Genomic DNA, 17,800 nt, shown 5'->3' on the forward strand with positions numbered 1-17,800 from the left:
AAGGGAGCATATGTTTGCCGTCTCATTCATTCCTCTGAATCTGAGACAGGCTGGTAAAAGGTTCTCTGGGACGGAGCGTTTTGAAGCCACCTTCTCACACTTCCCGTTAAACTGGGGCCCATCACCCTGGGAAGGCAGGCCATCTAAGAGAAGGAAAACCCTGATCCTAAGCCTCTGCCACCTGGCAGGATATCTTTGGGAGGAGAAAATGCTTAGGAATAAACCCTACACAAATCTGGAGTGGAGTATTTGGCACCTTGCATGCCTCCTTCTGGTACGTGGATGGCGCTGTGGGTTAAACCACAGGGCCTAGGACTTGTCCATCAGAAGGTCGGCGGTTCGAATCCCCACAACGGGGTGAGCTCCCGTTCCTTGGTCCCAGCTCCTGCCCACCTAGCAGTTCGAAAGCACATCAAAGTGCAAGTAGATAAATAGGTACCGCTCCGGCGGGAAGGTAAACGGCGTTTCCGTGCGCTGCTCTGGTTCGCCAGAAGCGGCTTAGTCATGCTGGCCACATGACCCGGAAGCTGTACACTGGCTCCCTCGGCCAGTAAAGCGAGATGAGCGCCGCAACCCCAGAGTCGGTCACGGCTGGACCTAATGGTCAGGGGTCTCTTTACCTTTACCTATAGCCTACGTATAGTAGGGGCATTAGAAATGAGAGTCATGAAAGTGATCTGTATTTAAAAGTAGAAGTCGGCAAACGTGGCCTCTTTTTGGCTCTTTAAAATATGGCAACCATAGTAACACAGCGGTTTGGCTTCACCCCTAGAGGTGAACTCCATTGTCTCTCAAGACTGACGGATGCCAGGAAAAGGGGATGTGACTAAGGCAGGATGGAGAACAGAAGATACCAGGCCCGTGTTGCCATGGTGGGCTCACAACCGCTGCTGCAAAGAGCACCCAGACCCCAGGGATTCATATAAATGGTGCTTGCTCCCTACTTGGACTCCACTGAGCCTCTTGGGCTTGCTGATCAGAAGGCCGGCGGTTCAAATCCCTGCAACGGAGTGAGCTCCCGTTGCTCTGTCCCTGCTCCTGCCAACCTAGCAGTTCAAAAGCACGCCAGTGCAAGTAGATAAATAGGTACCATTCCGGCGGGAAGGTCAACAGCATTTCTGTGTGCTCTGGCTTCCGTCACAGTGTCCCATTGTGCCAGAGGCGGTTTAGTCCTGCTGGCCACATGACCCGGAAAGCTGCCTGTCGACAAACGCTGGCTCCCTCGGCCTGAAAGCGAGATGAGCGCCGCAACCCCATAGTCGCCTTTGACTGGACTTGACTGTCCAGGGGTCCTTTACCTTTTTTTTACTTAATCACCTTCTGAGCTTCGGGGACAAAGTCTTGGATTTATTTGTTTTTGTTTCATAGGACCATGACGACTTGAGGAACCACCTGTTCACAGTGGGCATGAAATTGGAGGCGGTGGATATGAAAGATCCATGTAGGATTTGTCCCGCTACAATATCTAAGGTGAGAAATTTAAAATGGGGGAAGGCAGAGGGTTGGACTAGATGACCCTTGGGTCCCTTCCAACTCTGAAATTCTGTGATTCTAACACAGATGGAAAGTAATAATAATAATAATAATAATAATAGTAATAATAATAAAGATTTCTTCCCTTCCCTTCCCTTCCCTTCCCTGTGAGGTCCTAGGGTGGGTTATTACTGGTAAGCTCAATGGTGGAGGCACTCTTGACAAACTTTCCTTCAGCCAAAAAGAGCACTCCCACTTTATTTGTTAATTATATTGCATTTCTACCCCACCTTTTCCTCCAAGGTGCTCCAGGTGTCTTACCTGGTTCTCCCCCTCCCCATTTTATCCTCACAACAGCCCTGTGAGGTAGCTTTCCGACCTGCAGTGTGAAAATTGCAGACCCACTTTTGCTGATGAGTATCCCGAACCTAGTATTTTTCAGTGCAAAATGAAAGGAAAACACAAGGCTGGTCCCTGAACAGAGTTCACATTCATTCTGTGTGTGTCGATGGCAGGGGGTTTTCCTTAATGCAGAATTGTTTGGTTCCTTTCAGGTTTTTAACAACCATTTTGTTCAAGTAACTATCGACGATCTCCATCCCGAAGGGAGCACAGCCTCCATGATTTGCCATGCCGATTCCTTGGGGATCATGCCAGTACAGTGGTGCCTTAAAAACGGAGTCCACCTGACACCGCCCAAAGGTCTGTATAGATATATATATATAGCTCTCTCTGGGCAAAAAGTCTTTCCTGGGTTTTCAGAGTGCTATAGTGCCCTGACTAGCCCACAGCTTGTTTCGGTTTTGATAGTGGGTTTCAGGGCTGCGTAACCCAGGACGTGAGACGTGGAAGAAGCCTATAAGTGCTGCCTGCTGAATCTGGAGAGAGGGACTCAGCCATGAAGCTCCCAGATATTTACTGTATTTTTCGGTGTATAAGACGATGCTTTTTGCTAAGAAAAAATCAGGCAAAAATTGGGTGTCGTCTTATATAGTGGTACCTAAGGTTAAGTACCTAAGGTTAAGGGACGTGGGTGGCGCTGTGGGTAAAAATTGGGTGTCGTCTTATATAGTGGTACCTAAGGTTAAGTACCTAAGGTTAAGGGACGTGGGTGGCGCTGTGGGTAAAACCTCAGCGCCTAGGACTTGCCGATCGTCAGGTCGGCGGTTCGAATCCCCTCGGCGGGGTGCGCTCCCGCTGCTCGGTCCCAGCGCCTGCCAACCTAGCAGTTCGAAAGCACCCCCGGGTGCAAGTAGATAAATAGGGACCGCTTACTAGCGGGAAGGTAAACAGCGTTTCCGTGTGCTGCGCTGGCTCGCCAGATGCAGCTTGTCACGCTGTCCACGTGACCCGGAAGTGTCTTCGGACAGCGCTGGCCCCCGGCCTCTTAAGTGAGATGGGCGCACAACCCTAGAGTCGGACACGACTGGCCTGTACGGGCAGGGGTACCTTTACCTTTAAGGTAAAGTACTTAATTCATTCCGGAGGTCCGTTCTTAACCTGAAACTGTTCTTAACCTGAAGCACCACTTTAGCTAATGGGGCCTCCTGCTGCTGCCGTGCCACCGGAGCCCAATTTCTGTTCTTATCCTGAAGCAAAGTTCTTAACCTGAAGCACTATTTCTGGGTTAGCGGAGTGTGTAGCCTGAAGCGTATGTAACCTGAAGCGTATGTAACCTAAGGTACCACTGTACACGAATAGTGAATGCAGGGGGGGGGGACATGCGATTCAGGGCAACAGCAAGCAGGAGATTGGCAGTGGCGATTGGGCGGGCGATTGGTGGCTGTGCCAAGGCCTGCTGGCGATTGGCTGTGGCTGCAGCAATTGGGCAGCCGATTGGCTGCTGTGGCAAGTGGGCAGGTGGGTTGTTGGTGGCGGCGAGCAATTGGCAGTTGCGGCGAGGTGTGCAATGGGCAGTGGCTGTGGCAAGCGATCACCGGTGGCGGGCAGGCGGGTGAGCGATTGGCGGAAGTGACCTCCCCCACCCCTCCGAAAAGCTAAACAACTTAATTTCTTAATTTTGGGCGTCTTATAGACGGAAAAATACTGTACGTTTGAGAACTGGCATGGTGTACTGCAGCAGTCGCCAGCTTTTCTTGGGGACGCCTTTTTGCAATCACAAATTGGAGAAGCTGTTGTGGGCGCCACAGGAACACCGCAACCAAGCACACACCGCAATCTGTTTTAATAGCAACTGCAGAATTGCCTCTTTCAGCAAGGGAAAGGCATTCAGGAGCGCCAGGAAAGACCCGCAATGGTGGCTCCTTGCATAGTGGGTCAAGTTTTGGCTTAATACTAGAGAAACGTGGCATCATCTCTAAGCCTAACTCAGTGTGTCTCTTAAGTCTAGCCCACCCTACCTCACAGGGTGGTTGTGAGGATAATATATGGGGGGGGGCAGAAGCATTTATTCCCCCAAATAAGCTTTATTACCATTATTAACAACCCAAAAGTGCAATGGCAGTGTATCGCACCACATACAAAACAAGCGGGTCACAAGAGAGATAGTTTCATTGCAGTTGAGCTTACAGTGACACCTAAACCCAATTAATAAATAAATTCTGCTTTATTATACAGTGGTACCTCGGGTTAAGTACTTAATTCGTTCCAGAGGTCCGTACTTAACCTGAAACTGTTCTTAACCTGAAGCACCAATTTAGCTAATGGGGCCTCCCGCTGCCGCCGTGCTGCCAGAGCACAATTTCTGTTCTCATCCTGAAGCAAAGTTCTTAACCTGAAGCACTATTTCTGGGTTAGCGGAATCTGTAACCTGAAGCATATGTAACCTGAAGTGTATGTAACCTGAAGCGTATCTAACCTGAGGTACCACTGTACCAACACAGCCTGCTTTGGGGGCTGGTTTTCTGGGGACGGGTAGAGGTTAGACTGCGTGTTTTTCCTAAATTGAATTTACCCCTTTTGCCTGGAGGCAGATTTAATGTACATTCCTTCCCTGCTATTAAACAACTGGAAGAAGAATTGTGCGGCTTCCCTGGGGCCAAAAATAGACCCATGTGCTCTCTCTGTTTGGTGCCAGCCAGCAAATGCATCTCCATTAACTGCCAGCAAATGTAAGCACTGAGCTGGCACTGCTTATATTTACTAAGCTGGATTTATAGACCTCTTTTCTTTCTTTCTTAAACATTAAGAGCCATTGCGCCCTTTTATGAGCTGTTTAAGGGGAGGGAGCATTTTCTCAAGGATTACAGCACGTTGCAGAGAACGCTCAGCTATGCGCTCGAATGTAATCATGCGCCGCTCCTTGACTGCATGCTATTGCCAGCATCTGAAATCTTAACACGGGCCGCTGCAGTTAATAAAACATTTAGCTGGTTATAAAAGGGCAGCTATCCGCCAGCATCTAACACCTGCTGCCTGAGGTTGATGGGAGTTGTAGTAATAATAATAATAATAATAATAATAATAATAATAATAATACAGTGGTACCTCGGGTTAAGTACTTAATTTGTTCTGGAGGTCCATTCTTAACCTGAAACTGTTCTTAGCCTGAAGCACCACTTTAGCTAATGGGGCCTCCTGCTGCCGCCGCGCCGCTGAAGCCCAATTTCTATTCTTATCCTGAAGCAAAGTTCTTAACCTGAACCACTATTTCTGGACAAAAAAAATTCCTTCCAGTAGCACCTTAAAGACCAACTAAGTTAGTTCTTGGTATGAGCTTTCGTGTGCATGCACACTTCTTCAGATACACTGAAACAGAAGTTGCCACATCCTTCTATATAGTGAGAAGGTGGGGAGGGGTATTACTCAGAAGGGTGGTGGCAGATAGCTGTGATGAGCCTGTTGACGACTCTTAACGACTGCAGTAGGTCTTACAGGAAAAAGCAAGGGGTGAGAAGGTGAAAAATGGCTTTGTCATGTATAATGAGATAAGAATCCAATGTCTTTGTTCAGGCCAGGTCTCTCCATGGTTTTAAGTTTGGTATTAATTGACAAAATCACTATTTCTGGGTTAGTGGAGTGTGTAACCTGAAGCGTATGTAACCCGAGGTACCACTGTAATAATTTATTATTTATACCCTGCCCATCTGGTTGGGTTTCCCCAGCCACTCTGGGCGGCTTCCAACAAAACACTAAAATACAATAACCTATTAAACATTAAAAGCTTCCCTAAACAGGGCTGCCTTCAGATGTCTTCTAAAAGTCTGGTAGTTATTTTTCTCTTTGACATCTGGTGGGAGGGTGTTCCACAGGGCAGGCGCCACCACCAAGAAGGCCCTCTGCCTGGTTCCCTGTAACCTCACTTCTCACAGTGAGAGAACTGCCAGAAGGCCCTTGGCGCTGGACCTCAGTGTCCGGGCAGAACGATGGAGGTGGAGATGCTCCTTCAGGTATACTTCAGGTAGTACAACGCACCTGAACTGTACCCAGTTGGAGAAGGGCTGACTTCAGGCATGACCACAGTCCAAAATTACAATAAGTGTGTGGGCGGAAGAACAGAGCAGTGAAGACAGCTAGAGATTTGAGGCTGCAGCAGATCCAGCTGCCAAAGAGGCAAGCCGCCATTCTTCAAAGGGACCATGACAGTGGGAACTTTTTGGTACCCAGAATCATAGAACTGCAGAACGCAAAGGGACCCCTGGGTCATCTAGTCCAGCCCCCTGCTGCAATGCAGGAATCTCAGCTAAAGCATCCATGACAGATCGCCATCCAACTTCTGATTAAAAACCTCCAAGGAAGGAGAGTTGTCACCTTCCAAGCTGCCAAGCTGCTTTTACCGTCCAGAATTTCTTCCTAATGTTTCGTTAGGATCTCCTTTGAACCTGTTGGTTCAAATCCTACCCTCTGGGCAGCTTCCAAGAAATTATTAAATCACAGAAAAACATCTAATATTAAAAACTTACCTATACAGGACTACTTTCAGGTGTCTTCTAAAAGCCATATAGTTATAGTATTTACCGTATTTTTCGCTCTATAGGACACACCCGACCATAGGACGCACCTTGTTTTAGATGGGGAGAACAAGAAAAAAAATTCTCCCCCTCTCTGCGCTGCGCCCCTTCAGCGAAGCGGCAGGAGAAACATTCTCCTCCCGCTTCGCTGAAGGGGCGCTGCACAGCTCTCCCTCTCTGCACCAGGAGAGCGAGAGCGGTTGGTGCGCACCGACCCCTCTCGCTCTCCAGGCTTCAGGGATAGCCACCTGAAGCCTCTGGAACGCAGTGAGAACTCCCACTGCGCTTCGGAGGCTTCGCGTTGCTATCGCTGAAGCCATGGAGCCTGCATTCGCTCCATAAGATGCACACACATTTCCCCTTAGTTTTTGGAGGGGGGGAAGTGCGTTCTATAGAGCGAAAAATACGGTATCTGTTTGACATCTGATGGGAGGGCGTTCCAGAGGGTGGGTGCCACTACTGAGAAGGCCATGTAACTTCTCTTCTCGCAGTGTGCTGGTCCCGGGGGTAAGGTACCGTGGGTGTAGCAGAGTCCACACGAAGAGGGGCGAGGTCCGATGCGGAGAGCCGGGCGGGGAACAGAAACGCAGGAACAGAAGGCTGAGCAGGGAACAGGAACACCGGATGGTCGGGAACAGGAGGCCGAGCAGGGAACAGGAGTACCGGATAGTCAGGAACAGGAAGCCGAGCAAGGAACAGGAGTACCGGATAGTCAGGAACAGGAGGCCGAGCAGGGATCAGGAACACAGGAAGGTCCGAAGCCAACAACGACGTTGCTCCCGCAACCTGGGGCCGGGCTGACTGGGCTTTTATCCTCTTCTAAGGCCAGGGGCGGTCCCGGCCCCCAGGAGCCCCGCCTCCTCTGGCCTTAAGGCGAGCACTCCTCCTGGGGGCAACCAGTTCCCTTCGCCTCTCTGCCCTAAGCCTCTGCAGATCAGGAGAGGCCGAAGGATTACTGGGCCCTGGAGGAGGCTCACCTGTGGCCACTGAGTCATCAAGCCCCTCTGGGGCCAGAAGGGCTTCACCTGGGGCCAGCTCCTGATGCACTGCCACAGGTGCAGGCTCTTCAGCATCTAGGCCTTGCCCCAGTTCAGCCGGCCCTGGAGGCGGGGACTCCTGTGCAGGCTGGGATTCCTCTGTTTCATCCTCCGAATCGGAATCCCAGGCCATCACACGCAGTGAGGGAACCGCAAGGAGGCCCTTGGAGCTAGAGCTCAATGTCCGGGCTGAACGATGGGGGTGGAGATGCTCCTTCTTAAGTGCTTATATTCAGTGCTAGAAAAAAAGAGGTGCCATAACTCACCATGAACTCACCTCTGTTTTTTTTATAACGGCAAAAGCGCCCACCTGAGAGGTGCCCGAACTGAGTTCTGGCGAGTTGAGGCTGAAAAACAAAGCCCTGCTTATATTCTTATGCATTGTCTTGCAGGTTATTCCAGCCAGGACTTTGACTGGGCAGATTACCAGAAGCAATGTGGAACTGAAGCAGCTCCCCAGTTCTGCTTCAGAAATGTAAGATACCGTTTTCCTTTTCTAAAAAAGGTTTATTGATTTAAATGAGACAGATTTATTTATTTATTTATTTATTTATTTATTTATTTTTATTTATTTATTTATTTATTTATTTATTTATTTGGCTGGCTGGCTGGCTGCAAAAGTAACAAAGGGAGGAAACCTCATCTTCTGACACTAATGCAAATATCCCATCGATATGTAAATTGATATAGGCAACCCATGTGTCCAAATCTAGTGAGAGCCACTGTGGTGTAGTGGTTATAGTGTTGGACTAGGAGCTGGGAGACCAGGGTTCGAATCTCTGCTCATCCATGAAACCTGCCAAGTCCCAGTCCCAGTCTCTCAGCCTAACCTACCTCACAGGGTTGTTGTGGGACGATAAAATGGGAAGAGAACAATCAATGCCTCATTGAGCTCCTTGGAGGAAAGATGAAGGTAAAGGGACCCCTGACCATTAGGTCCAGTCGTGACCAAGTCTGGGGTTGTGGCGCTCATCCCGCTTTACTGGCCAAGGGAGCCGGCATACAGCTTCCGGGTCATGTGGCCAGCATGACTAAACCACTTCTGGCGAACCAGAGCAGCGCACAGAAATGCCGTTTACCTTCCTGCCAGAGCAGTACCTATTTATCTACTTGCACTTTGATGTGCTTTCGAACTGCTAGGTTGGCAGGAGCAGGGACTGAGCAACGGGAGCTCACTCCGTCGCGGGGATTCGAACCGCCGACCTTCTGATCGGCAAGTCCTAGGCTCTGTGGTTTAACCCACAGCACCACCCGCGTCCCTAAGATGAAGCATAAATATGATTAAAGACCCAAACGATATTGATGAACGCAAGCTGTGCATTCAGATTTAGAAAAACGCAGTCTTCAGACTGCGTTTCTTTTATATCTACTAATTCCACACTGGCCTCCTCGTTTGCTGGTTCTTAGCTTCTGCCTTTCAGCACCACGAACTACGCAGCAGGGACTGCTTAAACAATGGGGGTGGGGTGGGAGAAGGAAATGCATCATTTATATTTTTAAAAATAACAACAACCCAACAACAACATAGCATCCCTGCCTGGGCTTCTGAGCCTCTGGCCTGGTGGGGAAATGTATGCGGTGGACAAAATAGGGAGGCCGAAAGCAGCCCAGAGGCTGGGGTCCACCAAAGTGATGCTCCCTAGAAGAAGAAGAGTTTGGATTTGCTATCCCGCTTTATCACTACCTGAAGGAGTCTCAAAGCGGCTAACAGTCTCCTTTCCCTTCCTCCCCCACAACAAACACTCTGTGAGGTGAGTGGGGCTGAGAGAAGTGTGACTAGCCCAAGGTCACCCAGCAGCTGCATGTGGAGGAGCAGGGAAGCGAACCCGGTTCACCAGATTACGAGTCCACTGCTCTTTGTTGGCTTTTTGCAGTTTGGTAGCGCTGCAGAGACAGGGACGCGGGTGGTGCTGTGGGTAAAAGCCTCAGCGCCTAGGGCTTGCCGATCGAAAGGTCAGTGGTTCGAATCCCCGCGGCGGGGTGCGCTCCCGCTGCTCGGTCCCAGCACCTGCCAACCTAGCAGTTCGAAAGCACCCCCGGGTGCAAGTAGATAAATAGGGACCGCTTACCAGCGGGAAGGTAAATGGCTTTCCGTGTGCTGCGCTGGCTCGCTAGATGCAGCTTTGTCACGCTGGCCACGTGACCCGGAAGTGTCTCCAGACAGCGCTGGCCCCCGGCCTCTTGAGTGAGATGGACGCACAACCCCAGAGTCTGTCAAGACTGGCCCGTATGGGCAGGGGTACCTTTACCTTTACCTAGCGCTGCAGAGAGCTTGCTGGGGAGACCATGCATTAAAAAGGGACTCAAAAAGTACTTAAACAAGGTTTTAATTACAAAAACAAAAACTCCTTATACACTAAATACATCAACAACAAACCAGACCCAACCACCAACCCATCCCCCAGGGTAATGGGAGAGCTAGGTGCTGCTCCTTATATACTACACCCAGATGCTGACACAGCTTAATCAATAGAACTCAGCAGCACCTGCTATGTTTCACAGCTGAAAAGCTGGGTCTCGTTATTTTGCTCTGGCCCTTGCTCTGGCCTCTTAAAGACATACACATCGAGTGGAACAATGATGAACCTTTACATTTAAAGAAACCATTCAACACTCTTAACCACTACACCACACTGGCTCTCCCTAGATTCTGCCGGACTTCAGTTCCCATAAACCCTAGCTAGACTGGCCCCTGCCCAAAAGGATGATGGGAGATGTAGTCCCAAGCAACATCTGCAGGCCACCACATTGGTTACCCCTGCTAGGGAGCATTGGGAAGTTTTGTTTCCCCGAGCGCAGGAAACTGCCTGACACCGAGTTGGTCCATTGGACTCTGTTGCCCTGGTGTCGTCTACTCTGAAGGACAGCTCCAGGCAGAGACGAACCATTGCTGATCCTCCTTCCCAGCATCCTTTTCAACTGGAAACTCGGCGGATGGAACCCGGAACTGGGTGGGGTTGCATAGAGTTCCCCTTCAAGGAGGAGTTGGAGGGAAAATAGGACCAGAGTAGAAAACATAGGAAGATTCCTTATACCTGGTCCATCCAGGTCAGTGCTGTCTACACGGACTGGCAGCAGCTCTCCTGGGCTTTGTGTAGGGGGCATTCCCAATCCCACTTGCAGGTGTCAGGGATTGAAACAGGGAGCTTCTACATCTGGCCTCCCAAAACCCGGCCCTCCAGCTATTTTGGGACTACAACTCCCATCATCCCTAACTAACAGGACCAGTAGTCAGGGATGATGGGAATTGTAGTCCCGAAACAGCTGGAGGGCTGAGTTTGGGGGTGCCTGTTCTACATGATTGGCTGGCGCTTCACCAATGAGCTTCAGGTTCTGCCTTTCTCTTGGTCAGCTTGGTCAACAGTCTCTCAGCTGTTCTATAATCATTTCCCTCTGTCTTATTTGAGGGTTAAAAAAAGGTCTTTTTCTCACTCCTTGCTTGCCTTGCCACCTGTAGCTTGAGTTTTCCTGTCCTAGAATCATAGAATCATAGAGTTGGAATAGACCACAAGGGCCATCGAGTCCAACCCCCTGCCAAGCAGGAAACCCCATCAGAGCACTCCTGACATATGGTTGTCAAGCCTCTGCTTAAAGACCTCCAAAGAAGGAGACTCCACCACACTCCTTGGCAGCAAATTCCACTGTCGAACAGCTCTTACTGTCAGGAAGTTCTTCCTAATGTTTAGGTGGAATCTTCTTTCTTGTAGTTTGGATCCATTGCTCCGTGTCCGCTTCTCTGGAGCAGCAGAAAACAACCTTTCTCCCTCCTCTATATGACATCCTTTTATGTATTTGAACATGGCTGTCATATCACCCCTTAACCTCCTCTTCTCCAGGCTAAACATGCCCAGCTCCCTTAGCCGTTCCTCATAAGGCATCGTTTCCAGGCCTTTGACCATTTTGGTTGCCCCCCTCTGGACACGTTCCAGTTTGTCAGTGTCCTTCTTGAACTGTGGTGCCCAGAACTGGACACAGTACTCCAGGTGAGGTCTGACCAGAGCAGAATACAGTGGCACTATTACTTCCCTTGATCTAGATGCTATACTCCTATTGATGCAGCCCAGAATTGCATTGGCTTTTTTAGCTGCCGCGTCACACTGTTGGCTCATGTCAAGTTTGTGGTCAACCAAGACTCCTAGATCCTTTTCACATGTACTGCTCTCAAGCCAGGTGTCACCCGTCTTGTATTTGTGCCTCTCATTTTTTTTGCCCAAGTGCAATACTTCACATTTCTCCCTGTTAAAGTTCATCTTGTTTGTTTTGGCCCAGTTCTCTAATCTGTCAAGGTCGTTTTGAAGTGTGATCCTGTCCTCTGGGGTGTTAGCCACCCCTCCCAGTTTGGTGTCATCTGCAAATTTGATCAGGATGCCCTTGAGTCCATCATCCAAGTCGTTGATAAAGATGTTGAATAAGACTGGGCCCAAGACAGAACTCTGTGGCACCCCACTAGTCACTCTTCTCCAGGATGAATAGGAACCATTGATGAGCACCCTTTGGGTTCGGTCAGTCAGCCAGTTACAAATCCACTGAGTCCTGTAAAGCTGGGCTGCATTATCTCTGCCCGTTCTTGAGAAGCTCCTTCCTTTCTGTTTCTTACAGTAAGATTTTGGGAGAGAAATTTGAGTCCACCTTTCAGTGAGCACCCACCTAATTTGTACTTCCCAGATCACATTTTCGTTTCTTATAATTCTGTGAGGCAGTTCGCCAACCAAAGAATGGTCACAGAAATGCGTATTAGGGCAACCTAACATGGAAAAACGCATTATATTAGGGGAAATGACTTGCAGGAAGTGTTTGCGTCAAGAGAAACCTGTAGCTTTGTCAAATATAAAGGGCACAGTATAGTTTTGCTGTCTAATCCATCATAGCAATGTTGCAAGGCGTTAAGGTAACTGATTTGAGTGTTTTAAAACAACTGGCCATTATTTGACAAAATGTGAAAGGTCAAAATGCATGTGAAATTTTGTGCCGGTGTGTTTGTTTTGTAAAACTTTTTCAAACTGGTGAAGAAACGGGGCAAAATGAACTTGACACTTGGAAGAAGTGAGAAACTTAGTGGAACCAAAGTGGTCAGATTATTCCATCCACATCAATGCATGTCCTTTTTAAAAGAATATTCAGCTGCTCACTTAGTCACCGTCAGTTTATTTATATACACCACACTTTCCACGAATACATTTCTGCTCAAAATGATTCATGGAAAATTAACAGCCTAAATAAAAACCCATAATGCTATAACATAATGCTTAACAGCTCCTCAGTGAACACTTTGTTCTATTATATCAGAACTGTTACTGAGCATAGAGCTAAGATATCGAATACCTTTGCAGTCCAAGGAAGCCTCAAAGCTGTTGGCATTGGGGCCTAGCAACCAGTGGCGTAGCGTGGGGGGTGCAGGGGGGGCCGGCCACACCGGGCGCAACATCTGGGGGGGCGCGCTCGCACTCGCAGCTCTCTGCCCCTACCTGCGCCTCCTACCCCCACGGGTTAGGGGGCGCAAATTACTTGCCTTGCCCCGGGTGCTCACAACCCACACTACGCCACTGCTAGCAACCCCCCCCCAAAAAAAACTCCTTCAAAACTTGAATGGTGCTAAGAATTGCTAGGAGACCCCTGTTCCCCTCACAGAACTTCAGTTCCCAGAGTTCCCTGGGAAGAGGGATCGATTGGTTGATAAACCAATGATGTTCACCTGTCTCATTTTGCCCATGAGGAATTGGCGCTCTATGAGGGAAATAGGGGTCTCCCAGCAACACTCACCACCTTAAATGGGAGGGGGGAAACTACACTTCCCAGGATTCTTTGCGGGGAAACTCAGCCAGATGGGCGGGGTATAAATAATAAATTATTATTATTATTATTAGTGCTATTTAAAGTGGTGCAATGGTGTTTTAAATGTCTGGTGCTCAAAAGGTCAGGAATTCCCCTTAAAGTTCTTCTGGTAACAGCCATCGCATGAAGGCAACTATGGCAGGCGTGTGGGTATAATTTATATATATATTATTTATTTAGACACAGTTTTGGGACTAACTTGGCTCTCTCCAATTTTCCCTTTAGCAAGCCGCATGAGATCCTCGTCAAATCAGTCCCCATTGATCTCTGCACTCTTTTAAGCGGCCTTGCACGATGGTGATTTATGAATGTCTTATTAACAAAGTTCAGATTGCAGACCCTCAACATTTAATGGCTTTGCTTAGCCTGAAGGCAGTAAGAACTGGTGTGCTTTCAGTGGTCCAGAATCAATATTTTTTAATCCATTCTCTCTCCCCCCCGCCCTTCATCCGAGGTAAATCTCAATATCTATCAAATGAGCGCCACAAAACAACTTGAGGATTGTGCTAATTTCCGTCATTTGTTCAGTTGAGGAAATATTACATTGGTGACAAAGGCCAAGCGATTGTATGGTGAGGGCCAGCTTCTCAGATCAAACTTAAATTTCGTGCTTGGAAGCATTGGCACATCTCACTCATTCGGTTAGTTATTCATAATTGCAGTTCTCTCAGTTATCGCCGAAAACATTGGACACCTGTTGAACCAGAAGTGTTAGGGGAATGGACATATTCAAGATGAACATCCAGCCCTCTTTTAAGCTGCCGTCAATGTCCTGAAAACTAGACAAAGCGCTGCTATCTGCACAAGGGCCAAAGGGTGCAAAACTAAGGCTATGTGGCTGCCTCTTTCAGGTATCCTTCAGCCGAGGCTTTACGAAAAACATGAAGCTGGAGGCCGTGAACCCCAAGAACCAGGCTGAAATCTGTGTGGCTTCCGTCATCTCAGTAAAAGGGAGGTTAATGTGGCTCCGCTTGGAAGGTAAGTTAGAATATCTATTACCGTGTTTTTTGCTCCATAAGACGCACTTCTTTCTTCCTAAAAAGTAAGGGGAAATGTCTGTGCGTCTTATGGAGTGAATGCCTGGTCCCTGGAGCCAAATTGCCCAGGGGCAAAAAGCAGATTTTGAAAGAGGGAAGTGGGTGTTGAAACAAAGTTGCTGATTGTTTGCCAATCGGGGAGAGAGATAAGGGACACTAGAGATAAAGGAGGCTGCCTGGGAGTGGGGAGGTAAAGACAGCAAACTTACAAAGGGGGGAAACAGGAAGACTAAAGCAGTAAGGAGAGAAATTAGAAGAGGAGGAGCAAAAAACTGCTCCAGCTAAGGAAAAGACACTAAGGCAAACAAAAGGGAAGGGAGTGTTGAAAGGAAACAGCTGATCAGTGGGATCGAAAGAGAGATAAGGGACGCTAGCTGAGGCTGCCTGGGAGGGGGGAGGTAAAAGCCCATGGATCCTCAGGATTTTTACATTGGGTCACCCCAAATTCACCATCAGATCACGTAGCATGTCCATGGCTATAGCCTGCACCAAGAAAATCATGCATCCACTGTTTCTTGGGGCTGCAATGGTGCAAAAATGTGGTTACAAAGCACGGATCCCCATGGATTCTCAGGATTTTTGCATTGGGTCACCCCAAATTCACCATCAGATCCTCCTCCAAAAACGAGGTACGACTTATGGTCAGGTGCATCTTATGGAGCAAAAAATATGGTATATTTTGTAGTTTTCAATGCGCGGCGGCGGCCTTATAGGCTTAGGGCGTGGGTCGGCAACAGAGCGCCCATGGGCACCCATGAGCCCTTAGAGGCCTTCACTGGTGCCTACGGGATTCTGTAGAAATTGGGCTTGAAGGAAGAAGCACGAGGAAGCCTTCTGTCAACTGTTGTGCAATGTATACTTCTGGGATATTTTACTTTGGATAAAGAATACCTGCAAGATACTCACTTGCAGAGAAGAAAAGAAGGCTTTGTTTAATCTTAATTGTGGTGGGGAGATCTCAGCTGGGGAGGAAGGAGTCAGCACACACCCCACTGTGCCAAGTTAGGGGGTATTTTTCCTAGTTGCCGTTAAAGGAGAAGAAGCTGCCATTTTGTCTGATTCGACTGGTGGCTCAGAAACTATGTTTGCTGCAGAGCTGATCTCTTAGCTGGGCTCACTGCACCTCCTTGTCCTGCCTTGTCTCCTCCTCCCCCCAAACCCCAATCACCACTTTAGCAGCGTTATTTTCAGCTGAATTGTTTCCAGGTTGGGCCCAAGATTGTAAGCGGTGATTGGCCGCTTGATTGTTTGGGGGGGGGGGGAGATGCCTAAAATCGCTCAGCTGTCGGAACGAAGTGCAAGCCCAAAATTGTAAGTGGCAATTGTAAGTGACGCGGGCGGTTGTGTGCTGCGTTCTGGTGGGTGAGCGATTTTAGGTACACCCCCCCCCAACAATTAAGCAGCCAATAGCCGCTTACAATCTCAGGCTCGCGCCAAAAAACCATTCACACGTCCCCCCCTCGGCACTACCTGTGTATAAGTTGAGCCTAAATTTTGAACCTCATTTTTGGGTCAAAAAAGCTCGTCTTATACACAGAAAAATATGGTATTGTGATGTTGGCATCTGTATATGTAACCTGAATGCTGTTGTGCTAGCACTTTCTCTCTCTCTCTCTCTCTCTCTCTCTCTATATATATATATATATATATATATATCAGAATTTTTTTAATGCAGCAGCCTTGTTTATCTTTAGGGCCTCATATGATGAAAGGATATTTTGGAACAGAGAGATTATTCCTTGCTGCATGTCTCACCCTTTTGAGATGGAGGAGACGACTTCTGCTGCCGCCTTCCTGGCTTTCAAATGGCATAATAAATTTGCTTTTATAGGTTCACAGGTGCCTGCTTCAGAATACATCGTCGATGTGGAGTCGATGAACATATTCCCAGTTGGCTGGTGTGAAGCGAATGCTTACAAGCTCTCGACGCCGCATAAAGCCGTGTGTAAGTACACGAAAGAGCAAAATTTGGGCTGTTAACCTTTACTGTGTTGTTTCAGCAGCTAGGCCTTAGTTGGCAGAAGGCGAAGAGATTCAGGGAGCTTCCGGGCTGTCGCTGCTTTCGAGAGGGATGCAGTCACACCCTCGCAAATTGTGCGATTATAGTTGATTGGGAACCTGGCACAGCATAAACCCACTTCTGTTGATGCAGCCTAGAATAGCATTAGCTTTTTTTTGCTGCTGCATCACCCTGTTGACTCATGTTAAGCTTGTGGTCCACCAAGACCCCAAGATCCTTTTCACATGTACAGTGGTACCTTGGTTCTCAAACTTAATCCGTTCCGGAAGTCCATTCCAAAACCAAAGCGTTCCAAAACCAAGGTGCACTTTCCCATAAAAAGTAATGCAAAACGGATTGATCCGTTCCAGACTTTTAAAAACAACCCCTAAAACAGCAATTTAACATGAAATTTACTCTCTAACAAGACCATTGATCCATAAAATGAAAGCAAGAAACAATGTACTGCATTCACACAATCAATCAATCAGTAGCTGAACTGGGTTCCACACAATCACAAAAACAAAACAAAAAGAGCCGCAAAAACAGACCCCTGAGTGTGGCACTCAAAATAGAAGTGTGGCGCTCAAATTGGAAGCATAACATTCAAATCGGAAGTATAGCACTCAAAATGGAAGTGTGGCACTCAAACTGGAAGCGTGGCACTCAAAACGGAGCACGTTCAGCTTTCGAAAAAAGTTCGCAATCCGGAACACTTACTTCTGGGTTTGCAGAGTTTGGGTTCCAAGTTGTTTGAGTACCAAGGCATTTGAGAACCAAGGTACTACTGTACTGCTAGTAAGTCAGGTGCCCCTCCATCCTATATTTGTGCAACTGGTTCACCCTGCCTATGTGCAGGACTGGACATTTGTCCCTATTGAAATTCCTTTTGTTCGTTTGGGCCCATTTCTCCAGCAGCCCCAAAGATGGATCTCTCACCTCAACCCTAGCTTGACCCTGTGGGGCTGCATTTCCCTAGGCGCCTACTCCTTGAGTAAAGAAAAAAATCATCTCATGGGAGCAGGCTGACAACTGTATTTTAAAATAAATTGTTGGGGAATAAGGTGGTTGAAAACAATGAGAAGGAACTATGGGCTCTACAGTGGTACCTCGCAAGACGAATGCCTCGCAAGACAAAAAACTCGCTAGACGAAAGGGTTTTTTGTTTTTTGAGCTGCTTCGCAAGACGATTTCCCCTATGGGCTTGCTTCGCAAGACGGAAACGTCTTGCAAGTTTGTTTCCTTTTTCTTAACACCGTTAATACAGTTGCGACTTGACTTCGAGGAGCAACTCATAGCACGCGGTGTGGTAGCCTTTTTTGAGGTTTTTAAAGACTTTGGTGATTTTTGAAGCTTTTCCGAAACTTTCCCGACACCGTGCTTCGCAAGACGAAAAAAATCGCAAGACGACAAAACTCGCGGAACGAATTAATTTCGTCTTGCGAGGCACCACTGTATTAGTTTGCTGTTTGGTGGGTCAGGATGGGACATAGCTTGCCTGTTGAATGTAAA

General features: G+C 48.2%; 1 protein-coding gene across 4 annotated transcripts in view; it reads left to right on the top strand.

Annotated features, from left to right (window-relative positions):
* The window catches only part of SFMBT2 (Scm like with four mbt domains 2), a 78,152-nt gene that overhangs the window by 41,931 nt on the left and 18,421 nt on the right, over positions 1-17,800 (top strand). For all 4 annotated transcript variants that reach the window (XM_077935347.1, XM_077935346.1, XM_077935345.1 and 1 more), the window contains 5 exons: positions 1,369-1,470; positions 2,028-2,175; positions 7,813-7,895; positions 14,104-14,230; positions 16,121-16,234. In XM_077935347.1, the coding sequence (XP_077791473.1) occupies positions 1,369-1,470; positions 2,028-2,175; positions 7,813-7,895; positions 14,104-14,230; positions 16,121-16,234 (574 nt within the window). The remainder of the gene's footprint in view (positions 1-1,368; positions 1,471-2,027; positions 2,176-7,812; positions 7,896-14,103; positions 14,231-16,120; positions 16,235-17,800) is intronic.

This window comes from Podarcis muralis, chromosome 10 (genome assembly GCF_964188315.1).
Source record: "Podarcis muralis chromosome 10, rPodMur119.hap1.1, whole genome shotgun sequence".
NCBI classification, from domain to species: Eukaryota; Metazoa; Chordata; class Lepidosauria; order Squamata; family Lacertidae; genus Podarcis; species Podarcis muralis.